General features: G+C 45.5%; 1 protein-coding gene across 1 annotated transcript; it reads right to left on the bottom strand.

Moving 5' to 3' along the window:
• Positions 1–24,185: 24,185 nt before the first annotated feature.
• On the bottom strand, positions 24,186–26,143 carry LOC116211825 (E3 ubiquitin-protein ligase RDUF2-like). The gene has a single exon (XM_031546353.1). The coding sequence runs from the start codon at positions 25,629–25,631 to the stop codon at positions 24,519–24,521; it is 1,113 nt and encodes a 370-aa protein (XP_031402213.1). The 5' UTR covers positions 25,632–26,143; the 3' UTR covers positions 24,186–24,518.
• Between the last annotated feature and the right edge of the window lie 176 nt (positions 26,144–26,319).

The raw sequence follows: 26,319 nt of genomic DNA on the forward strand, positions 1-26,319 counted from the left end.
CTGGTCTTGTACAGACCATGGCATACATCAAACTTCCTACAGCTGATGAGTAAGGAACTTTCTTCATCTCTTCTTTCTCCTTCTCACTTGTAGGACATTGCTTCGAGCTAAGTTTGAAATGAGAAGCAAGTGGTGATGAAACTGGTTTAGCATTACCCATGTTGAACCGATCCAAAATCTTCTCGATGTACTTCTCTTGAGAAAGCCAAAGTTTTCCACTTGATCTGTCACGAGAAATATGCATCCCAAGGATCTGCTTTGCCGGTCCCAAATCCTTCATGGCAAAGGACTTGCTGAGCTCTTTCTTCAACTCTGCAATCTTGCTCATATCATGACCGACAAGCAACATATCATCCACATATAACAGTAAAATGATAAAATCACCATCCGAGAATTGTTTCACGAACACACAATGATCTGAAGTTGTCCGTGTGTAGCCATGGCTCAACATGAAAGAGTCAAACTTTTTGTACCACTGCCGAGGTGCTTGCTTAAGCCCATACAAGCTCTTTCTCAGCCTGCACACCAAATGCTCATTACCTTTAACTCGGAATCCTTCAGGCTGCTCCATATATATTTCTTCCTCCAAGTCACCATGCAGGAAAGCTGTTTTTACATCGAGCTGCTCGATCTCCAAGTTCAGACTAGCTGCCAGTGCGAGAACAACTCGGATCGATGACATCTTGACAACGGGCGAGAAGATCTCCTCTAAGTCAACTCCTTTCTTCTGGTTGAAACCTTTCACTACCAGCCGAGCTTTGTATCGAGGTCGCGAGTTCTCTGTCTTCAACCTGTAGACCCATTTGTTCTTCAATGCTCTCTTACCTTGCGGTAGCTTCACTAGGTCATACGTGTGATTTTCAGACAAGGAGTTCATCTCCTCATTCATCGCCTTCAACCAGTGCTCCTTGTGCTCATGTGCCACAGCTTCATCATAGCACTCAGGTTCTCCCCCGTCAGTCAGTAGCACATACTCATGAGGCGGATATCTTGTAGATGGTCGTCTTATTCTATCAGATTGTCTAGGTAGATCTGCAAGCTCTAACTGTAACCGCGAGCCTGTATCATCCGTAGTCACATCATCATCTACCTGAGGAATCTCACCCCCAGTCGTGGTTTCTTCATACTCACCAGGTACCTCTTCCACTGGATGCTCTACATCAACCGGTACAGGAATAGAGATCTCGTGAGGATTGTCTGCTCTGGCCTTCTCTAACTTTTGCAAATCCTCGATTGTCTGGTCCTCAAAGAAGACAACATCCCTGCTCCTGATGATCTTCTTGCTATCAGGGTCCCAAAGCCTGTACCCGAACTCTTCATGTGCATAACCCAAGAAGATGCATTGTTTTGCATTGGCATCAAGTTTTGATCTTTCATCTCGAGGAATGTGAACAGATGCCCTGCACCCGAAGACTCTGAGATGCTTGTATGATACTTTCTTGCCGGTCCACACCTGCTGGGGTACATCTCCATCAAGTGCAACTGACGGTGTAAGATTAATAAGATCAACCGCTGACCTCATTGCCTCGCCCCAGAAAGGCTTAGACAGTTTCGCCTGAGAAAGCATACAACGAACTCTCTCAACAATTGTGCGGTTCATTCTCTCTGCAAGCCCGTTCTGCTGTGGTGTCTTCGGTACCGTCTTCTCAAGTTTGATACCGTGAGTCCTGCAATAGTTCTCGAAAGGACCCCTATACTCACCACCATTATCAGCTCTTACACATTTCAGCTTCATGCCCGTTTCTCTTTCCACTGCTACATGGAAGTTCTTGAAAATCTCAGTCACCTGATCTTTAGTTCTCATAGGGTAAGCCTAAACCTTCCTGGTGTGATCATCTATAAAGGTCACAAAATAGAGAGCACCACCAAGAGATCTATCCGACATGAAACAAACATCAGTATGCACAAGGTCAAGTATATGATCGCATCTAGAGGGACGACTTCTAACAAAAGAAACTCTCATCTGCTTACCAGCTAAACAGTGATCACAAGTGCTCAGGTGCATACCTTTAACGGGCAAAGACTGCTTTCTAGCAAGAATTTGAATACCTTTCTCGCTGATATGCCCAAGTCTCCTATGCCATAGCTCGATAGGATAATCCTCAGCAACATTAATTTGACCGGAATTGTGTCTGGCACGTAGCCTGTAGAGAGTGTCGGTCTTCTGACCCCGTGCCACAATCAACGAACCCTTGGAGAGCTTCCATCTCCCATTGCTAAATTCGTTACTGTAGCCTTCATCATCAAGCTGACCCGTCGAGATTAGGTTAAGGCGAATTTCTGGAACATGCCTCACCTTCTTCAGAAGCAACTTGCAGCCAAGCTCGGTCTCTAGACAGACATCACCAGTACCGACAATCTTGCATGACTGTCCATTCCCCATTCTCACATAACCATAGTCTCCGGTAGTGTAAGATGAGAAGAAATCCCGATGAGGAGTGACATGAAACGAGGCACCTGTATCGATATGCTTCGACCTCGAATGGAAAGTAGGATTCTTGCAAAGATGAATGGCGCTTTGACTATCACAGTGTAGAACATACCTTTCTTGCTTCAAGCTCAACTCCTGCAAAAACTTTTGCAACCACAACATCTCCTTGCAACCTTCGGTCACCGCAATGTATTCGGCTTCCGTTGTAGACAAAGCGATGCACTTTTGAAGCCTTGATTGCCATGAGATAGCTCCCCCTGCAAAAGTCATCAAGTATCCCGAAGTAGATTTCCGGGAATCAATATCTCCTGCCATATCCGCATCCGTATAGCCCACTAACTCCGGCTTACCAGTGCCAAAGTGTAAACACACCTTGGATGTTCCTCTGAGATACCTCAGAATCCACTTAACTGCATTCCAATGCTCTTTCCCCGGATTGGAGAGAAAACGACTAACCACACCAACAGAATGAGCGATATCTGGTCTTGTACAGACCATGGCATACATCAAACTTCCTACAGCTGATGAGTAAGGAACTTTCTTCATCTCTTCTTTCTCCTTCTCACTTGTAGGACATTGCTTCGAGCTAAGTTTGAAATGAGAAGCAAGTGGTGATGAAACTGGTTTAGCATTACCCATGTTGAACCGATCCAAAATCTTCTCGATGTACTTCTCTTGAGAAAGCCAAAGTTTTCCACTTGATCTGTCACGAGAAATATGCATCCCAAGGATCTGCTTTGCCGGTCCCAAATCCTTCATGGCAAAGGACTTGCTGAGCTCTTTCTTCAACTCTGCAATCTTGCTCATATCATGACCGACAAGCAACATATCATCCACATATAACAGTAAAATGATAAAATCACCATCCGAGAATTGTTTCACGAACACACAATGATCTGAAGTTGTCCGTGTGTAGCCATGGCTCAACATGAAAGAGTCAAACTTTTTGTACCACTGCCGAGGTGCTTGCTTAAGCCCATACAAGCTCTTTCTCAGCCTGCACACCAAATGCTCATTACCTTTAACTCGGAATCCTTCAGGCTGCTCCATATATATTTCTTCCTCCAAGTCACCATGCAGGAAAGCTGTTTTTACATCGAGCTGCTCGATCTCCAAGTTCAGACTAGCTGCCAGTGCGAGAACAACTCGGATCGATGACATCTTGACAACGGGCGAGAAGATCTCCTCTAAGTCAACTCCTTTCTTCTGGTTGAAACCTTTCACTACCAGCCGAGCTTTGTATCGAGGTCGCGAGTTCTCTGTCTTCAACCTGTAGACCCATTTGTTCTTCAATGCTCTCTTACCTTGCGGTAGCTTCACTAGGTCATACGTGTGATTTTCAGACAAGGAGTTCATCTCCTCATTCATCGCCTTCAACCAGTGCTCCTTGTGCTCATGTGCCACAGCTTCATCATAGCACTCAGGTTCTCCCCCGTCAGTCAGTAGCACATACTCATGAGGCGGATATCTTGTAGATGGTCGTCTTATTCTATCAGATTGTCTAGGTAGATCTGCAAGCTCTAACTGTAACCGCGAGCCTGTATCATCCGTAGTCACATCATCATCTACCTGAGGAATCTCACCCCCAGTCGTGGTTTCTTCATACTCACCAGGTACCTCTTCCACTGGATGCTCTACATCAACCGGTACAGGAATAGAGATCTCGTGAGGATTGTCTGCTCTGGCCTTCTCTAACTTTTGCAAATCCTCGATTGTCTGGTCCTCAAAGAAGACAACATCCCTGCTCCTGATGATCTTCTTGCTATCAGGGTCCCAAAGCCTGTACCCGAACTCTTCATGTGCATAACCCAAGAAGATGCATTGTTTTGCATTGGCATCAAGTTTTGATCTTTCATCTCGAGGAATGTGAACAGATGCCCTGCACCCGAAGACTCTGAGATGCTTGTATGATACTTTCTTGCCGGTCCACACCTGCTGGGGTACATCTCCATCAAGTGCAACTGACGGTGTAAGATTAATAAGATCAACCGCTGACCTCATTGCCTCGCCCCAGAAAGGCTTAGACAGTTTCGCCTGAGAAAGCATACAACGAACTCTCTCAACAATTGTGCGGTTCATTCTCTCTGCAAGCCCGTTCTGCTGTGGTGTCTTCGGTACCGTCTTCTCAAGTTTGATACCGTGAGTCCTGCAATAGTTCTCGAAAGGACCCCTATACTCACCACCATTATCAGCTCTTACACATTTCAGCTTCATGCCCGTTTCTCTTTCCACTGCTACATGGAAGTTCTTGAAAATCTCAGTCACCTGATCTTTAGTTCTCATAGGGTAAGCCTAAACCTTCCTGGTGTGATCATCTATAAAGGTCACAAAATAGAGAGCACCACCAAGAGATCTATCCGACATGAAACAAACATCAGTATGCACAAGGTCAAGTATATGATCGCATCTAGAGGGACGACTTCTAACAAAAGAAACTCTCATCTGCTTACCAGCTAAACAGTGATCACAAGTGCTCAGGTGCATACCTTTAACGGGCAAAGACTGCTTTCTAGCAAGAATTTGAATACCTTTCTCGCTGATATGCCCAAGTCTCCTATGCCATAGCTCGATAGGATAATCCTCAGCAACATTAATTTGACCGGAATTGTGTCTGGCACGTAGCCTGTAGAGAGTGTCGGTCTTCTGACCCCGTGCCACAATCAACGAACCCTTGGAGAGCTTCCATCTCCCATTGCTAAATTCGTTACTGTAGCCTTCATCATCAAGCTGACCCGTCGAGATTAGGTTAAGGCGAATTTCTGGAACATGCCTCACCTTCTTCAGAAGCAACTTGCAGCCAAGCTCGGTCTCTAGACAGACATCACCAGTACCGACAATCTTGCATGACTGTCCATTCCCCATTCTCACATAACCATAGTCTCCGGTAGTGTAAGATGAGAAGAAATCCCGATGAGGAGTGACATGAAACGAGGCACCTGTATCGATATGCTTCGACCTCGAATGGAAAGTAGGATTCTTGCAAAGATGAATGGCGCTTTGACTATCACAGTGTAGAACATACCTTTCTTGCTTCAAGCTCAACTCCTGCAAAAACTTTTGCAACCACAACATCTCCTTGCAACCTTCGGTCACCGCAATGTATTCGGCTTCCGTTGTAGACAAAGCGATGCACTTTTGAAGCCTTGATTGCCATGAGATAGCTCCCCCTGCAAAAGTCATCAAGTATCCCGAAGTAGATTTCCGGGAATCAATATCTCCTGCCATATCCGCATCCGTATAGCCCACTAACTCCGGCTTACCAGTGCCAAAGTGTAAACACACCTTGGATGTTCCTCTGAGATACCTCAGAATCCACTTAACTGCATTCCAATGCTCTTTCCCCGGATTGGAGAGAAAACGACTAACCACACCAACAGAATGAGCGATATCTGGTCTTGTACAGACCATGGCATACATCAAACTTCCTACAGCTGATGAGTAAGGAACTTTCTTCATCTCTTCTTTCTCCTTCTCACTTGTAGGACATTGCTTCGAGCTAAGTTTGAAATGAGAAGCAAGTGGTGATGAAACTGGTTTAGCATTACCCATGTTGAACCGATCCAAAATCTTCTCGATGTACTTCTCTTGAGAAAGCCAAAGTTTTCCACTTGATCTGTCACGAGAAATATGCATCCCAAGGATCTGCTTTGCCGGTCCCAAATCCTTCATGGCAAAGGACTTGCTGAGCTCTTTCTTCAACTCTGCAATCTTGCTCATATCATGACCGACAAGCAACATATCATCCACATATAACAGTAAAATGATAAAATCACCATCCGAGAATTGTTTCACGAACACACAATGATCTGAAGTTGTCCGTGTGTAGCCATGGCTCAACATGAAAGAGTCAAACTTTTTGTACCACTGCCGAGGTGCTTGCTTAAGCCCATACAAGCTCTTTCTCAGCCTGCACACCAAATGCTCATTACCTTTAACTCGGAATCCTTCAGGCTGCTCCATATATATTTCTTCCTCCAAGTCACCATGCAGGAAAGCTGTTTTTACATCGAGCTGCTCGATCTCCAAGTTCAGACTAGCTGCCAGTGCGAGAACAACTCGGATCGATGACATCTTGACAACGGGCGAGAAGATCTCCTCTAAGTCAACTCCTTTCTTCTGGTTGAAACCTTTCACTACCAGCCGAGCTTTGTATCGAGGTCGCGAGTTCTCTGTCTTCAACCTGTAGACCCATTTGTTCTTCAATGCTCTCTTACCTTGCGGTAGCTTCACTAGGTCATACGTGTGATTTTCAGACAAGGAGTTCATCTCCTCATTCATCGCCTTCAACCAGTGCTCCTTGTGCTCATGTGCCACAGCTTCATCATAGCACTCAGGTTCTCCCCCGTCAGTCAGTAGCACATACTCATGAGGCGGATATCTTGTAGATGGTCGTCTTATTCTATCAGATTGTCTAGGTAGATCTGCAAGCTCTAACTGTAACCGCGAGCCTGTATCATCCGTAGTCACATCATCATCTACCTGAGGAATCTCACCCCCAGTCGTGGTTTCTTCATACTCACCAGGTACCTCTTCCACTGGATGCTCTACATCAACCGGTACAGGAATAGAGATCTCGTGAGGATTGTCTGCTCTGGCCTTCTCTAACTTTTGCAAATCCTCGATTGTCTGGTCCTCAAAGAAGACAACATCCCTGCTCCTGATGATCTTCTTGCTATCAGGGTCCCAAAGCCTGTACCCGAACTCTTCATGTGCATAACCCAAGAAGATGCATTGTTTTGCATTGGCATCAAGTTTTGATCTTTCATCTCGAGGAATGTGAACAGATGCCCTGCACCCGAAGACTCTGAGATGCTTGTATGATACTTTCTTGCCGGTCCACACCTGCTGGGGTACATCTCCATCAAGTGCAACTGACGGTGTAAGATTAATAAGATCAACCGCTGACCTCATTGCCTCGCCCCAGAAAGGCTTAGACAGTTTCGCCTGAGAAAGCATACAACGAACTCTCTCAACAATTGTGCGGTTCATTCTCTCTGCAAGCCCGTTCTGCTGTGGTGTCTTCGGTACCGTCTTCTCAAGTTTGATACCGTGAGTCCTGCAATAGTTCTCGAAAGGACCCCTATACTCACCACCATTATCAGCTCTTACACATTTCAGCTTCATGCCCGTTTCTCTTTCCACTGCTACATGGAAGTTCTTGAAAATCTCAGTCACCTGATCTTTAGTTCTCATAGGGTAAGCCTAAACCTTCCTGGTGTGATCATCTATAAAGGTCACAAAATAGAGAGCACCACCAAGAGATCTATCCGACATGAAACAAACATCAGTATGCACAAGGTCAAGTATATGATCGCATCTAGAGGGACGACTTCTAACAAAAGAAACTCTCATCTGCTTACCAGCTAAACAGTGATCACAAGTGCTCAGGTGCATACCTTTAACGGGCAAAGACTGCTTTCTAGCAAGAATTTGAATACCTTTCTCGCTGATATGCCCAAGTCTCCTATGCCATAGCTCGATAGGATAATCCTCAGCAACATTAATTTGACCGGAATTGTGTCTGGCACGTAGCCTGTAGAGAGTGTCGGTCTTCTGACCCCGTGCCACAATCAACGAACCCTTGGAGAGCTTCCATCTCCCATTGCTAAATTCGTTACTGTAGCCTTCATCATCAAGCTGACCCGTCGAGATTAGGTTAAGGCGAATTTCTGGAACATGCCTCACCTTCTTCAGAAGCAACTTGCAGCCAAGCTCGGTCTCTAGACAGACATCACCAGTACCGACAATCTTGCATGACTGTCCATTCCCCATTCTCACATAACCATAGTCTCCGGTAGTGTAAGATGAGAAGAAATCCCGATGAGGAGTGACATGAAACGAGGCACCTGTATCGATATGCTTCGACCTCGAATGGAAAGTAGGATTCTTGCAAAGATGAATGGCGCTTTGACTATCACAGTGTAGAACATACCTTTCTTGCTTCAAGCTCAACTCCTGCAAAAACTTTTGCAACCACAACATCTCCTTGCAACCTTCGGTCACCGCAATGTATTCGGCTTCCGTTGTAGACAAAGCGATGCACTTTTGAAGCCTTGATTGCCATGAGATAGCTCCCCCTGCAAAAGTCATCAAGTATCCCGAAGTAGATTTCCGGGAATCAATATCTCCTGCCATATCCGCATCCGTATAGCCCACTAACTCCGGCTTACCAGTGCCAAAGTGTAAACACACCTTGGATGTTCCTCTGAGATACCTCAGAATCCACTTAACTGCATTCCAATGCTCTTTCCCCGGATTGGAGAGAAAACGACTAACCACACCAACAGAATGAGCGATATCTGGTCTTGTACAGACCATGGCATACATCAAACTTCCTACAGCTGATGAGTAAGGAACTTTCTTCATCTCTTCTTTCTCCTTCTCACTTGTAGGACATTGCTTCGAGCTAAGTTTGAAATGAGAAGCAAGTGGTGATGAAACTGGTTTAGCATTACCCATGTTGAACCGATCCAAAATCTTCTCGATGTACTTCTCTTGAGAAAGCCAAAGTTTTCCACTTGATCTGTCACGAGAAATATGCATCCCAAGGATCTGCTTTGCCGGTCCCAAATCCTTCATGGCAAAGGACTTGCTGAGCTCTTTCTTCAACTCTGCAATCTTGCTCATATCATGACCGACAAGCAACATATCATCCACATATAACAGTAAAATGATAAAATCACCATCCGAGAATTGTTTCACGAACACACAATGATCTGAAGTTGTCCGTGTGTAGCCATGGCTCAACATGAAAGAGTCAAACTTTTTGTACCACTGCCGAGGTGCTTGCTTAAGCCCATACAAGCTCTTTCTCAGCCTGCACACCAAATGCTCATTACCTTTAACTCGGAATCCTTCAGGCTGCTCCATATATATTTCTTCCTCCAAGTCACCATGCAGGAAAGCTGTTTTTACATCGAGCTGCTCGATCTCCAAGTTCAGACTAGCTGCCAGTGCGAGAACAACTCGGATCGATGACATCTTGACAACGGGCGAGAAGATCTCCTCTAAGTCAACTCCTTTCTTCTGGTTGAAACCTTTCACTACCAGCCGAGCTTTGTATCGAGGTCGCGAGTTCTCTGTCTTCAACCTGTAGACCCATTTGTTCTTCAATGCTCTCTTACCTTGCGGTAGCTTCACTAGGTCATACGTGTGATTTTCAGACAAGGAGTTCATCTCCTCATTCATCGCCTTCAACCAGTGCTCCTTGTGCTCATGTGCCACAGCTTCATCATAGCACTCAGGTTCTCCCCCGTCAGTCAGTAGCACATACTCATGAGGCGGATATCTTGTAGATGGTCGTCTTATTCTATCAGATTGTCTAGGTAGATCTGCAAGCTCTAACTGTAACCGCGAGCCTGTATCATCCGTAGTCACATCATCATCTACCTGAGGAATCTCACCCCCAGTCGTGGTTTCTTCATACTCACCAGGTACCTCTTCCACTGGATGCTCTACATCAACCGGTACAGGAATAGAGATCTCGTGAGGATTGTCTGCTCTGGCCTTCTCTAACTTTTGCAAATCCTCGATTGTCTGGTCCTCAAAGAAGACAACATCCCTGCTCCTGATGATCTTCTTGCTATCAGGGTCCCAAAGCCTGTACCCGAACTCTTCATGTGCATAACCCAAGAAGATGCATTGTTTTGCATTGGCATCAAGTTTTGATCTTTCATCTCGAGGAATGTGAACAGATGCCCTGCACCCGAAGACTCTGAGATGCTTGTATGATACTTTCTTGCCGGTCCACACCTGCTGGGGTACATCTCCATCAAGTGCAACTGACGGTGTAAGATTAATAAGATCAACCGCTGACCTCATTGCCTCGCCCCAGAAAGGCTTAGACAGTTTCGCCTGAGAAAGCATACAACGAACTCTCTCAACAATTGTGCGGTTCATTCTCTCTGCAAGCCCGTTCTGCTGTGGTGTCTTCGGTACCGTCTTCTCAAGTTTGATACCGTGAGTCCTGCAATAGTTCTCGAAAGGACCCCTATACTCACCACCATTATCAGCTCTTACACATTTCAGCTTCATGCCCGTTTCTCTTTCCACTGCTACATGGAAGTTCTTGAAAATCTCAGTCACCTGATCTTTAGTTCTCATAGGGTAAGCCTAAACCTTCCTGGTGTGATCATCTATAAAGGTCACAAAATAGAGAGCACCACCAAGAGATCTATCCGACATGAAACAAACATCAGTATGCACAAGGTCAAGTATATGATCGCATCTAGAGGGACGACTTCTAACAAAAGAAACTCTCATCTGCTTACCAGCTAAACAGTGATCACAAGTGCTCAGGTGCATACCTTTAACGGGCAAAGACTGCTTTCTAGCAAGAATTTGAATACCTTTCTCGCTGATATGCCCAAGTCTCCTATGCCATAGCTCGATAGGATAATCCTCAGCAACATTAATTTGACCGGAATTGTGTCTGGCACGTAGCCTGTAGAGAGTGTCGGTCTTCTGACCCCGTGCCACAATCAACGAACCCTTGGAGAGCTTCCATCTCCCATTGCTAAATTCGTTACTGTAGCCTTCATCATCAAGCTGACCCGTCGAGATTAGGTTAAGGCGAATTTCTGGAACATGCCTCACCTTCTTCAGAAGCAACTTGCAGCCAAGCTCGGTCTCTAGACAGACATCACCAGTACCGACAATCTTGCATGACTGTCCATTCCCCATTCTCACATAACCATAGTCTCCGGTAGTGTAAGATGAGAAGAAATCCCGATGAGGAGTGACATGAAACGAGGCACCTGTATCGATATGCTTCGACCTCGAATGGAAAGTAGGATTCTTGCAAAGATGAATGGCGCTTTGACTATCACAGTGTAGAACATACCTTTCTTGCTTCAAGCTCAACTCCTGCAAAAACTTTTGCAACCACAACATCTCCTTGCAACCTTCGGTCACCGCAATGTATTCGGCTTCCGTTGTAGACAAAGCGATGCACTTTTGAAGCCTTGATTGCCATGAGATAGCTCCCCCTGCAAAAGTCATCAAGTATCCCGAAGTAGATTTCCGGGAATCAATATCTCCTGCCATATCCGCATCCGTATAGCCCACTAACTCCGGCTTACCAGTGCCAAAGTGTAAACACACCTTGGATGTTCCTCTGAGATACCTCAGAATCCACTTAACTGCATTCCAATGCTCTTTCCCCGGATTGGAGAGAAAACGACTAACCACACCAACAGAATGAGCGATATCTGGTCTTGTACAGACCATGGCATACATCAAACTTCCTACAGCTGATGAGTAAGGAACTTTCTTCATCTCTTCTTTCTCCTTCTCACTTGTAGGACATTGCTTCGAGCTAAGTTTGAAATGAGAAGCAAGTGGTGATGAAACTGGTTTAGCATTACCCATGTTGAACCGATCCAAAATCTTCTCGATGTACTTCTCTTGAGAAAGCCAAAGTTTTCCACTTGATCTGTCACGAGAAATATGCATCCCAAGGATCTGCTTTGCCGGTCCCAAATCCTTCATGGCAAAGGACTTGCTGAGCTCTTTCTTCAACTCTGCAATCTTGCTCATATCATGACCGACAAGCAACATATCATCCACATATAACAGTAAAATGATAAAATCACCATCCGAGAATTGTTTCACGAACACACAATGATCTGAAGTTGTCCGTGTGTAGCCATGGCTCAACATGAAAGAGTCAAACTTTTTGTACCACTGCCGAGGTGCTTGCTTAAGCCCATACAAGCTCTTTCTCAGCCTGCACACCAAATGCTCATTACCTTTAACTCGGAATCCTTCAGGCTGCTCCATATATATTTCTTCCTCCAAGTCACCATGCAGGAAAGCTGTTTTTACATCGAGCTGCTCGATCTCCAAGTTCAGACTAGCTGCCAGTGCGAGAACAACTCGGATCGATGACATCTTGACAACGGGCGAGAAGATCTCCTCTAAGTCAACTCCTTTCTTCTGGTTGAAACCTTTCACTACCAGCCGAGCTTTGTATCGAGGTCGCGAGTTCTCTGTCTTCAACCTGTAGACCCATTTGTTCTTCAATGCTCTCTTACCTTGCGGTAGCTTCACTAGGTCATACGTGTGATTTTCAGACAAGGAGTTCATCTCCTCATTCATCGCCTTCAACCAGTGCTCCTTGTGCTCATGTGCCACAGCTTCATCATAGCACTCAGGTTCTCCCCCGTCAGTCAGTAGCACATACTCATGAGGCGGATATCTTGTAGATGGTCGTCTTATTCTATCAGATTGTCTAGGTAGATCTGCAAGCTCTAACTGTAACCGCGAGCCTGTATCATCCGTAGTCACATCATCATCTACCTGAGGAATCTCACCCCCAGTCGTGGTTTCTTCATACTCACCAGGTACCTCTTCCACTGGATGCTCTACATCAACCGGTACAGGAATAGAGATCTCGTGAGGATTGTCTGCTCTGGCCTTCTCTAACTTTTGCAAATCCTCGATTGTCTGGTCCTCAAAGAAGACAACATCCCTGCTCCTGATGATCTTCTTGCTATCAGGGTCCCAAAGCCTGTACCCGAACTCTTCATGTGCATAACCCAAGAAGATGCATTGTTTTGCATTGGCATCAAGTTTTGATCTTTCATCTCGAGGAATGTGAACAGATGCCCTGCACCCGAAGACTCTGAGATGCTTGTATGATACTTTCTTGCCGGTCCACACCTGCTGGGGTACATCTCCATCAAGTGCAACTGACGGTGTAAGATTAATAAGATCAACCGCTGACCTCATTGCCTCGCCCCAGAAAGGCTTAGACAGTTTCGCCTGAGAAAGCATACAACGAACTCTCTCAACAATTGTGCGGTTCATTCTCTCTGCAAGCCCGTTCTGCTGTGGTGTCTTCGGTACCGTCTTCTCAAGTTTGATACCGTGAGTCCTGCAATAGTTCTCGAAAGGACCCCTATACTCACCACCATTATCAGCTCTTACACATTTCAGCTTCATGCCCGTTTCTCTTTCCACTGCTACATGGAAGTTCTTGAAAATCTCAGTCACCTGATCTTTAGTTCTCATAGGGTAAGCCTAAACCTTCCTGGTGTGATCATCTATAAAGGTCACAAAATAGAGAGCACCACCAAGAGATCTATCCGACATGAAACAAACATCAGTATGCACAAGGTCAAGTATATGATCGCATCTAGAGGGACGACTTCTAACAAAAGAAACTCTCATCTGCTTACCAGCTAAACAGTGATCACAAGTGCTCAGGTGCATACCTTTAACGGGCAAAGACTGCTTTCTAGCAAGAATTTGAATACCTTTCTCGCTGATATGCCCAAGTCTCCTATGCCATAGCTCGATAGGATAATCCTCAGCAACATTAATTTGACCGGAATTGTGTCTGGCACGTAGCCTGTAGAGAGTGTCGGTCTTCTGACCCCGTGCCACAATCAACGAACCCTTGGAGAGCTTCCATCTCCCATTGCTAAATTCGTTACTGTAGCCTTCATCATCAAGCTGACCCGTCGAGATTAGGTTAAGGCGAATTTCTGGAACATGCCTCACCTTCTTCAGAAGCAACTTGCAGCCAAGCTCGGTCTCTAGACAGACATCACCAGTACCGACAATCTTGCATGACTGTCCATTCCCCATTCTCACATAACCATAGTCTCCGGTAGTGTAAGATGAGAAGAAATCCCGATGAGGAGTGACATGAAACGAGGCACCTGTATCGATATGCTTCGACCTCGAATGGAAAGTAGGATTCTTGCAAAGATGAATGGCGCTTTGACTATCACAGTGTAGAACATACCTTTCTTGCTTCAAGCTCAACTCCTGCAAAAACTTTTGCAACCACAACATCTCCTTGCAACCTTCGGTCACCGCAATGTATTCGGCTTCCGTTGTAGACAAAGCGATGCACTTTTGAAGCCTTGATTGCCATGAGATAGCTCCCCCTGCAAAAGTCATCAAGTATCCCGAAGTAGATTTCCGGGAATCAATATCTCCTGCCATATCCGCATCCGTATAGCCCACTAACTCCGGCTTACCAGTGCCAAAGTGTAAACACACCTTGGATGTTCCTCTGAGATACCTCAGAATCCACTTAACTGCATTCCAATGCTCTTTCCCCGGATTGGAGAGAAAACGACTAACCACACCAACAGAATGAGCGATATCTGGTCTTGTACAGACCATGGCATACATCAAACTTCCTACAGCTGATGAGTAAGGAACTTTCTTCATCTCTTCTTTCTCCTTCTCACTTGTAGGACATTGCTTCGAGCTAAGTTTGAAATGAGAAGCAAGTGGTGATGAAACTGGTTTAGCATTACCCATGTTGAACCGATCCAAAATCTTCTCGATGTACTTCTCTTGAGAAAGCCAAAGTTTTCCACTTGATCTGTCACGAGAAATATGCATCCCAAGGATCTGCTTTGCCGGTCCCAAATCCTTCATGGCAAAGGACTTGCTGAGCTCTTTCTTCAACTCTGCAATCTTGCTCATATCATGACCGACAAGCAACATATCATCCACATATAACAGTAAAATGATAAAATCACCATCCGAGAATTGTTTCACGAACACACAATGATCTGAAGTTGTCCGTGTGTAGCCATGGCTCAACATGAAAGAGTCAAACTTTTTGTACCACTGCCGAGGTGCTTGCTTAAGCCCATACAAGCTCTTTCTCAGCCTGCACACCAAATGCTCATTACCTTTAACTCGGAATCCTTCAGGCTGCTCCATATATATTTCTTCCTCCAAGTCACCATGCAGGAAAGCTGTTTTTACATCGAGCTGCTCGATCTCCAAGTTCAGACTAGCTGCCAGTGCGAGAACAACTCGGATCGATGACATCTTGACAACGGGCGAGAAGATCTCCTCTAAGTCAACTCCTTTCTTCTGGTTGAAACCTTTCACTACCAGCCGAGCTTTGTATCGAGGTCGCGAGTTCTCTGTCTTCAACCTGTAGACCCATTTGTTCTTCAATGCTCTCTTACCTTGCGGTAGCTTCACTAGGTCATACGTGTGATTTTCAGACAAGGAGTTCATCTCCTCATTCATCGCCTTCAACCAGTGCTCCTTGTGCTCATGTGCCACAGCTTCATCATAGCACTCAGGTTCTCCCCCGTCAGTCAGTAGCACATACTCATGAGGCGGATATCTTGTAGATGGTCGTCTTATTCTATCAGATTGTCTAGGTAGATCTGCAAGCTCTAACTGTAACCGCGAGCCTGTATCATCCGTAGTCACATCATCATCTACCTGAGGAATCTCACCCCCAGTCGTGGTTTCTTCATACTCACCAGGTACCTCTTCCACTGGATGCTCTACATCAACCGGTACAGGAATAGAGATCTCGTGAGGATTGTCTGCTCTGGCCTTCTCTAACTTTTGCAAATCCTCGATTGTCTGGTCCTCAAAGAAGACAACATCCCTGCTCCTGATGATCTTCTTGCTATCAGGGTCCCAAAGCCTGTACCCGAACTCTTCATGTGCATAACCCAAGAAGATGCATTGTTTTGCATTGGCATCAAGTTTTGATCTTTCATCTCGAGGAATGTGAACAGATGCCCTGCACCCGAAGACTCTGAGATGCTTGTATGATACTTTCTTGCCGGTCCACACCTGCTGGGGTACATCTCCATCAAGTGCAACTGACGGTGTAAGATTAATAAGATCAACCGCTGACCTCATTGCCTCGCCCCAGAAAGGCTTAGACAGTTTCGCCTGAGAAAGCATACAACGAACTCTCTCAACAATTGTGCGGTTCATTCTCTCTGCAAGCCCGTTCTGCTGTGGTGTCTTCGGTACCGTCTTCTCAAGTTTGATACCGTGAGTCCTGCAATAGTTCTCGAAAGGACCCCTATACTCACCACCATTATCAGCTCTTACACATTTCAGCTTCATGCCCGTTTCTCTTTCCACTGCTACATGGAAGTTCTTGAAAATCTCAGTCACCTGATCTTTAGTTCTCATAGGGTAAGCCTAAACCTTCCTGGTGTGATCATCTATAAAGGTCACAAAATAGAGAGCACCACCAAGAGATCTATCCGACATGAAACAAACATCAGTATGCACAAGGTCAAGTATATGATCGCATCTAGAGGGACGACTTCTAACAAAAGAAACTCTCATCTGCTTACCAGCTAAACAGTGATCACAAGTGCTCAGGTGCATACCTTTAACGGGCAAAGACTGCTTTCTAGCAAGAATTTGAATACCTTTCTCGCTGATATGCCCAAGTCTCCTATGCCATAGCTCGATAGGATAATCCTCAGCAACATTAATTTGACCGGAATTGTGTCTGGCACGTAGCCTGTAGAGAGTGTCGGTCTTCTGACCCCGTGCCACAATCAACGAACCCTTGGAGAGCTTCCATCTCCCATTGCTAAATTCGTTACTGTAGCCTTCATCATCAAGCTGACCCGTCGAGATTAGGTTAAGGCGAATTTCTGGAACATGCCTCACCTTCTTCAGAAGCAACTTGCAGCCAAGCTCGGTCTCTAGACAGACATCACCAGTACCGACAATCTTGCATGACTGTCCATTCCCCATTCTCACATAACCATAGTCTCCGGTAGTGTAAGATGAGAAGAAATCCCGATGAGGAGTGACATGAAACGAGGCACCTGTATCGATATGCTTCGACCTCGAATGGAAAGTAGGATTCTTGCAAAGATGAATGGCGCTTTGACTATCACAGTGTAGAACATACCTTTCTTGCTTCAAGCTCAACTCCTGCAAAAACTTTTGCAACCACAACATCTCCTTGCAACCTTCGGTCACCGCAATGTATTCGGCTTCCGTTGTAGACAAAGCGATGCACTTTTGAAGCCTTGATTGCCATGAGATAGCTCCCCCTGCAAAAGTCATCAAGTATCCCGAAGTAGATTTCCGGGAATCAATATCTCCTGCCATATCCGCATCCGTATAGCCCACTAACTCCGGCTTACCAGTGCCAAAGTGTAAACACACCTTGGATGTTCCTCTGAGATACCTCAGAATCCACTTAACTGCATTCCAATGCTCTTTCCCCGGATTGGAGAGAAAACGACTAACCACACCAACAGAATGAGCGATATCTGGTCTTGTACAGACCATGGCATACATCAAACTTCCTACAGCTGATGAGTAAGGAACTTTCTTCATCTCTTCTTTCTCCTTCTCACTTGTAGGACATTGCTTCGAGCTAAGTTTGAAATGAGAAGCAAGTGGTGATGAAACTGGTTTAGCATTACCCATGTTGAACCGATCCAAAATCTTCTCGATGTACTTCTCTTGAGAAAGCCAAAGTTTTCCACTTGATCTGTCACGAGAAATATGCATCCCAAGGATCTGCTTTGCCGGTCCCAAATCCTTCATGGCAAAGGACTTGCTGAGCTCTTTCTTCAACTCTGCAATCTTGCTCATATCATGACCGACAAGCAACATATCATCCACATATAACAGTAAAATGATAAAATCACCATCCGAGAATTGTTTCACGAACACACAATGATCTGAAGTTGTCCGTGTGTAGCCATGGCTCAACATGAAAGAGTCAAACTTTTTGTACCACTGCCGAGGTGCTTGCTTAAGCCCATACAAGCTCTTTCTCAGCCTGCACACCAAATGCTCATTACCTTTAACTCGGAATCCTTCAGGCTGCTCCATATATATTTCTTCCTCCAAGTCACCATGCAGGAAAGCTGTTTTTACATCGAGCTGCTCGATCTCCAAGTTCAGACTAGCTGCCAGTGCGAGAACAACTCGGATCGATGACATCTTGACAACGGGCGAGAAGATCTCCTCTAAGTCAACTCCTTTCTTCTGGTTGAAACCTTTCACTACCAGCCGAGCTTTGTATCGAGGTCGCGAGTTCTCTGTCTTCAACCTGTAGACCCATTTGTTCTTCAATGCTCTCTTACCTTGCGGTAGCTTCACTAGGTCATACGTGTGATTTTCAGACAAGGAGTTCATCTCCTCATTCATCGCCTTCAACCAGTGCTCCTTGTGCTCATGTGCCACAGCTTCATCATAGCACTCAGGTTCTCCCCCGTCAGTCAGTAGCACATACTCATGAGGCGGATATCTTGTAGATGGTCGTCTTATTCTATCAGATTGTCTAGGTAGATCTGCAAGCTCTAACTGTAACCGCGAGCCTGTATCATCCGTAGTCACATCATCATCTACCTGAGGAATCTCACCCCCAGTCGTGGTTTCTTCATACTCACCAGGTACCTCTTCCACTGGATGCTCTACATCAACCGGTACAGGAATAGAGATCTCGTGAGGATTGTCTGCTCTGGCCTTCTCTAACTTTTGCAAATCCTCGATTGTCTGGTCCTCAAAGAAGACAACATCCCTGCTCCTGATGATCTTCTTGCTATCAGGGTCCCAAAGCCTGTACCCGAACTCTTCATGTGCATAACCCAAGAAGATGCATTGTTTTGCATTGGCATCAAGTTTTGATCTTTCATCTCGAGGAATGTGAACAGATGCCCTGCACCCGAAGACTCTGAGATGCTTGTATGATACTTTCTTGCCGGTCCACACCTGCTGGGGTACATCTCCATCAAGTGCAACTGACGGTGTAAGATTAATAAGATCAACCGCTGACCTCATTGCCTCGCCCCAGAAAGGCTTAGACAGTTTCGCCTGAGAAAGCATACAACGAACTCTCTCAACAATTGTGCGGTTCATTCTCTCTGCAAGCCCGTTCTGCTGTGGTGTCTTCGGTACCGTCTTCTCAAGTTTGATACCGTGAGTCCTGCAATAGTTCTCGAAAGGACCCCTATACTCACCACCATTATCAGCTCTTACACATTTCAGCTTCATGCCCGTTTCTCTTTCCACTGCTACATGGAAGTTCTTGAAAATCTCAGTCACCTGATCTTTAGTTCTCATAGGGTAAGCCTAAACCTTCCTGGTGTGATCATCTATAAAGGTCACAAAATAGAGAGCACCACCAAGAGATCTATCCGACATGAAACAAACATCAGTATGCACAAGGTCAAGTATATGATCGCATCTAGAGGGACGACTTCTAACAAAAGAAACTCTCATCTGCTTACCAGCTAAACAGTGATCACAAGTGCTCAGGTGCATACCTTTAACGGGCAAAGACTGCTTTCTAGCAAGAATTTGAATACCTTTCTCGCTGATATGCCCAAGTCTCTTATGCCATAGCTCGATAGGATAATCCTCAGCAACATTAATTTGACCGGAATTGTGTCTGGCACGCAGCCTGTAGAGAGTGTCGGTCTTCTGACCCCGTGCCACAATCAACGAACCCTTGGAGAGCTTCCATCTCCCATTGCTAAATTCGTTACTGTAGCCTTCATCATCAAGCTGACCCGTCGAGATTAGGTTAAGGCGAATTTCTGGAACATGCCTCACCTTCTTCAGAAGCAACTTGCAGCCAAGCTCGGTCTCTAGACAGACATCACCAGTACCGACAATCTTGCATGACTGTCCATTCCCCATTCTCACATAACCATAGTCTCCGGTAGTGTAAGATGAGAAGAAATCCCGATGAGGAGTGACATGAAACGAGGCACCTGTATCTGCAACCCAGGTAGAGTCCTGACATGTGAAATTCACATAGGCTTCATCACAAATGATGTAGGTCTCTCCATCAGATGCTACTGCTGTAGTGCCTTCTTCCTTCTTGCTCTCACCGTTGCCATTCTGATTTTTCTTCAGAGCTCTACACTCCCTTTTGTAGTGTCCCTCCTTTCCACAGTGATAGCAAGTGACCACTTTCCTCGTCTTCGACTTTGATCGACCCCTCGATTTGCCACGTGAGTTACTATGCTTGGAAGAGAAATTTCTGCTTTGACTTCTTCCCCGTTGTTCAGTAACCAAGGCTTCAGACTGAATGGAAATCCCCGAGCCTTTCCTTCTAGTCTCCTCATTAAATAAACTTTCTGTCACCGTGGCCAACGATAGCTTCCCGTTTGGCGCAGAATTGCTTAATGCAACCACGAGTGTGTCCCAATTATCCGGTAGAGTCCCTAAAAGTAGACAAGCCTGCAACTCATCGGGTAATATTATCTCCAGGTTCGTCAACTGGTTAATAATATCCTGGAAATTACTCATGTGCGCAGCCATATCACCTCCATCCTGAAAACGAAGATGAACCAGCTTCTTCACGAGGAATGCTTTATTTTGCTGTGTCTTCCTCGCATAGAGATTTGTCAATTTATCCCACAAAGCTTTTGCATTTGTCTCCTGAGCAACATGATGATAAATACTATTGTCTATCCACTGCCGAATCAAACCAACAGTCTTCCGATTTGTGCGTTCCCAAGCCTTGTCATCCTTATCTTTGGGTTTCGCGGAATCCCCTTCAATGGGATCGTACAAATCCCTGCAAAATAGAAGATCCTCCATCCGAGACTTCCATATAGAGTAGTTGGTTGCATTCAACTTGAACATAGATCCTGTAGATTCCTCCATCTCGAAAACACCGAAAAACTCAAAACTTCTCTAACCCGAGACTCTGATACCACTTGTTGGGAAGGGATGTACTTATCCAAATAATAACGCAGCGATTAATCTTCCTCCCCTACTAGTGTAATCGAGATAGGAACTAATCAAATCAACCAACAAGCAGTAAAGTAAAAGAACACCAAGAATTTTACGTGGAAAACCCCGATGTGGGGAAAAACCACGGGACCAACTCCGAATCAACAATCCACTATGAATGAAGGTTATACAATGTCTTTCATCAAGGTAAACCCTTGGATCACCAAACTCAAGAGAAACACTCTCTTGGATCACCCAAACACTAAATTCGTCACCCACACCGGGTGGTTCACAAAGTCAGCTGAAACAGCACCTACAGAGCTCGAATAGAAATTCTGACCGTTCAGAACTTAGCCCCACGTGTTGTGAAGCTGCTGTCAAAATTTCGTCCCAATCGGAGTTCGTTTGACGTCCCGATCGAGGTTTGATCTCCAGCTGCGCGCTGCCCCTGTTTATCCGATTTTGCTCTGTTCTTTTGTTGCTGCTTCTGCTGATCTGCTGCTTCTGTCTGCTGCTGCCGCACATCCGCTAATCTGCAGCCGTTCTGCTGCTATTTATTCCTCAGCTAGTTTGCTGAAATATTAACCCTAACAAAACTGGGTTCTTGGGCTTATTAAAACCCGATAAAAGCCCAATACAATTGAGCCCAACTTCCTCCAAATTGGAGGGATACCCAACAAACTCAATTGTTGGGCCGGTTTCTCTCCTATATGAAGAATGGTGAGGGCCGGTGTTGGAAGTAATCCCACATGGAAAAGTTGAGAGGAAATCCATAGGTTTATAAGAGATAATGGTCTAGCAACCCATTGGCTTAAGCTTTTGGGTTGCGGATGGGCCCGAGTCCAAAGTAGACCTGTGGATTTTACCTAACAAGTGGTATCAAAGCCCAAGGTAACGATCCTGGGGAAGTGCACACGCTATGCGTGGAAACCCACACCACGACAAGGCCCGAGTGTGGAACTCGTGGCTAGTGATGGGCCTAACAATTGGTATCCGAGTCCGGAAGTGGAAGCCCGGCTCGAAGTCCTCCATATAGTCGAGAAGGGGGGGAATTGTTGGGCCGGTTTCTCTCCTATATGGAGAATGGTGAGAGCCGGTGTTGGAAGTAATCCCACATGGAAAAGTTGAGAGGAAATCCATAGGTTTATAAGAGATAATGGTCTAGCAACCCATTGGCTTAAGCTTTTGGGTTGCGGATGGGCCCGAGTCCAAAGTAGACCTGTGAATTTTACCTAACAGATTTGATTGGAGAGGAAAAGGGCATGTTCACTGAAGGGGAGAAAGAGACTACCACCACACGAACCTTACCGAAGACGGAGAGAAAGGGGGAAGGCCGTTGCAACCTCTAGGACTCCATCAAAACCATCTCCACGACAGATCGAGGACGGAGACATCAAAGACATTATGGAGAAAACAATTGCAGCCACGTGGACGACCCAATAATGGAGGGCAACATGTATGACCAAAGCAGGGGATACCGCGACAACCACAGCAACGAAATTGACCTCGAGGAGGGCAATCTAGACGGCCACAGACACGGTGCCTTCAAGGGGTGCCGCCACCATCATATCCCACCAGGGCGGCTCTTTTGCAGAGAGAGAGAGAGATCACATTCATGGATCAAAATATGATGTGCATATTAGTTATGGCGCTTTTGCATCGGCTACCCCGATTTCAGAACAATATGCTGTGCAAGCTATACATTTTATATTATGGGTCAAAATATTTGCTCTCAGACAGTCTATGACAGAGTCTAGTACACATATATTAAGTATTAATTTAAATATATTAACGTGTGTAACTAAATTTTAATTTGGAGTACAGAGAATGAGAACATTCATTCATTGAAGCGCGTCAAAGATATATAGATAGTGCACCCCAGCTGGCCCATACATACATTTACATTACATACATAATGTATAAATATCACCAGAAAGCCCAACCATGCACCCACCTCCTCCCCTCTTTTCTATATAAAGACACAAATTTGTTTATATATAGATATACATATTATTTGAACCATAAATAGATAATTTTTCTATTTTTACATAAATTGTGGTCCCTATTCTAAAAGCAAAAATCTGGGGAATTTGATGACTAAGGCTAAGGCACGCACTTCGTAAATCACACACACACACATATATATATATATATAGGAAAAAAGGAAAAAAGGAAAAAAGAAGAAGAAGAAGGATTATGAGTATGCAGAACGCTGTCACTGTGCAAAGGACGACAAAGCAAAAGCATGATGATGAGCACTCAGCATTCAGCAAAATTAATTGAAAAATTGATTTTCTTAATCATTATTATATATATATATATATTAATTAGTTAAATGATAATAATTCATGAGGTCGGTCATGGTCGCAAAGGGACAAGCAACTCGGACACAATTTAGATTGATTGATACCCCACACATATTGTTCTCAAATGGGATCCCACGTGAATTTCTGTTGCAATTAGCTAGACGTCGGATGTTTCGGTCGTGACTTACTAGTTGGTATCTACGTCGATATTATGTTTCCAATCTAATTTAAAATTCGTGAGAAATAAAAATCACGATTTCTTTTGATCGAGCATAACATAAACAAAACTGAAATTGAAAATATAAAATTAAAAGGAAGATGATATAATAATACATTACTAATACACATGTGGATGGAGATCTCCGAAAACAATTTGATGATGCGTCACACATTTGTCTCATCTCTATGAAACCTAGTGCTCTATTAATGAAATCTCACACATTTTGATATAATATTTATTATCATCTGACATTAAAAAATAAATATATGAGAAAAATATAAATAATGTAGTAGGCACGTATTACAGTCAAAGAACCAAAAGATTCTACATTTAATTTTCACATGAAAATTGAATCGGTCATTTGACTTTATTTAACTTTTCATTTCCTTGTCCTACGCATAATTTTCTGTTGTAACCGACAGTAAATGTATAAGGGGCGATTGCTATTTGCTAGGCTGCAAGGCAAGTGTAGAGGCATCATGCGGACGGATGAATGGATGAGTCATTGCCATTTCATGGCATAGACAATATGAGTTGTTTAATCCCATGACCAGCTAGCTCGCAATCCGATCTTTCTCGTGCATCTTCATCACGTTTCCTATTGGAATATTAACACGAGAAGATACTATATATATGGCCAGATCCGGTTCTATCTCAGATATATCTTTTTCCTTTTACAGAAATATATATGTACTGTGTACAGTTAGTTACCAGCATGCATCCACGATTAAAGAATCCAACCCAAAAAACAAGTACCGCAGGTTCTGGGAAAAACGATGTAAAACTCGAACTTCATATATGTTTGTTTGTGTTTCCTCTGCTGTGCAGTGTGCTCTGCCATATATTCTCCTCATTTCCAGAAAAATTTCAAACAATCGGGAGGATAAGTTGTACGAGTCAAAAATTTCTTTCTTCCTGCAATTACATAGGTACTGCATCTATCTATGTCTATACATGCACTGATAATCTTACCGATCATAATCTTAGTTCTAGCAAAGCAAATGAATTAATAATAAATGAAAAAATTTTGAACAATTTTTACTACTTTTTTTTTCTTTTTAGCTCTAGTGGGATATACCAATTAATTACCGAGTTCATCTCAACTCTAATGCTCCAGAACCCAAGTTCTGTTCCTCCTCCTCCGGAATCCACCGATGCTCCGGCTTCTCCGAATCGATCCCGAATCCGATGATTCATTAGACAGTCTAGACCTCCCCAGGAAGGAAAAAAGGTTCCGGAATATCCTCCCAAACCCGCTTCTCTCTCGCGTTCGACTGCTCAAACCCCATGAGACGTTCCTCGGAGTCCCATTCGACCTGCCGAAACCGCCATCCATCTCCGTGTATACACCGGGCAGCTCCCTATCTCCACCTCTCCTGAACCTCCCCACAGCGAACCCACCTCCCGGCAGTCTCCATATCGTCAGCCCGACCGGCTCCTCGTCCCCGGCTTGATTGGAACTGTTGACGGGGCTCGGGTCCGCAGGCAGCTCGTGGCGGCAGACTGGGCAGGAGTTCCGCATCGAGAGCCACGGGAGGATGCAGTCGGAGTGGTACACGTGCTTGCACGGCATCTCTCGGGCCTCCGCTCCGAGCTCGAATGCGTCCTTGCAGACGGCACAGTGCAGTTCCGATCCGATGTGGTCTGAACCGATCTCGATCCTCGGCATCGACTCGATGGCCGCCTTCGAGGCAGGCGGGTTCTCGGGCCGCCCGAATCCAGTGATCTCCAGCTGCGCGAGTTGCTCCAGCAGACGGTCGAACCCGGACCCCATGAGGAAGTCCGACATGGTGGCAGGCAGCGGCCGGAGCCCTGTGCCAGTGCCATCGTCGTAGTACAGCTCAAAGGTGTTGCTTTCGCTGTCGCTGTCGGAGGTAGGCCCCCGGAGGACGATGACAGGGTTGAACGGGGACCTGTCGCCGGCGGCGGGGGTGCGCCGGCGACGGACCCGGGAGTCGGTAGTGCGGTTGGGGTGATCATCAGCGTGGGCGACTCCAAGCATGGCCATGGCGGAGGGGGGGAATCTCGGATGAGGGGTGGGGCTATCGGGGAAGGGCTCCGGGGAGGAGCTTGCGTCGGCATCGGCATCGGCATCTGGAGGGAGCTGTTCGATGAAACCGGAGTTGCAGTAGGGGCAGGAGACGGAGTCGCTCTGGGTCCAGGCGCTGACGAAGCGGGCGCACCGGTAGCACCAGTACGTCGCCGTTAAGGATGTCATCTCTGCTTCTCTCTCCTGTGTCTCTGCGTAGCGCTTTCGGTTCAGATCCGGCCGGCGGGCGATGCTGAAGGAGCTCAGCTTAAGCTGGAGAGAGAGAGAGAGAGAGAGAAGATTGATTGGTTGATTGACAGAGAAAAAGCAAGAGCCTTTGGAAATGTGAGGGGAGAGAAAGAGAGGGGGGACTTTTTATGGGAGGGGGGAGGGGAGACGGAGGGGATAACGGCGAAAGAGTGTTCATACTTAATGGGGTGACGTGGCATGATGTTACTGGAGGGGAGAGGTGGAAAGAGTTAACGGAGGTGTCCCAAAAGGTTGATCGATGCCGATGGGCGGGATGGAACTGTGACGGAGTGAATGAATGAGCTCATTGATGCTGAGCGCGTAGGAGTCGGAGAGGAGCGGTAGCTGAGCTGAGGGCGGGCAGAGGAGAGATGGTACTTTGACTTGACGAGTTTTAAAAGACGCCGAGTTTGAATTTCAAAAGGTATAATAGGAGGAGTCTCCCATGCCATGGAAGATTCCTCGTCGAGGCTTCATTCTTAGGGATGTTCATGGACAGGATATGAGATGGCTGAATCCTTCCCAAATCCAAGCTCTTTATAAAGAATTGGTCTCCAAATCCTTCTCGCTAAGTTAAGGGGTTCCCATCGGAAACCTATCTTCATAAATACACTCTTAGCCATTATAA

The sequence above is a fragment of the Punica granatum genome, chromosome 6, assembly GCF_007655135.1.
Source record: "Punica granatum isolate Tunisia-2019 chromosome 6, ASM765513v2, whole genome shotgun sequence".
Lineage (NCBI taxonomy): Eukaryota > Viridiplantae > Streptophyta > Magnoliopsida > Myrtales > Lythraceae > Punica > Punica granatum.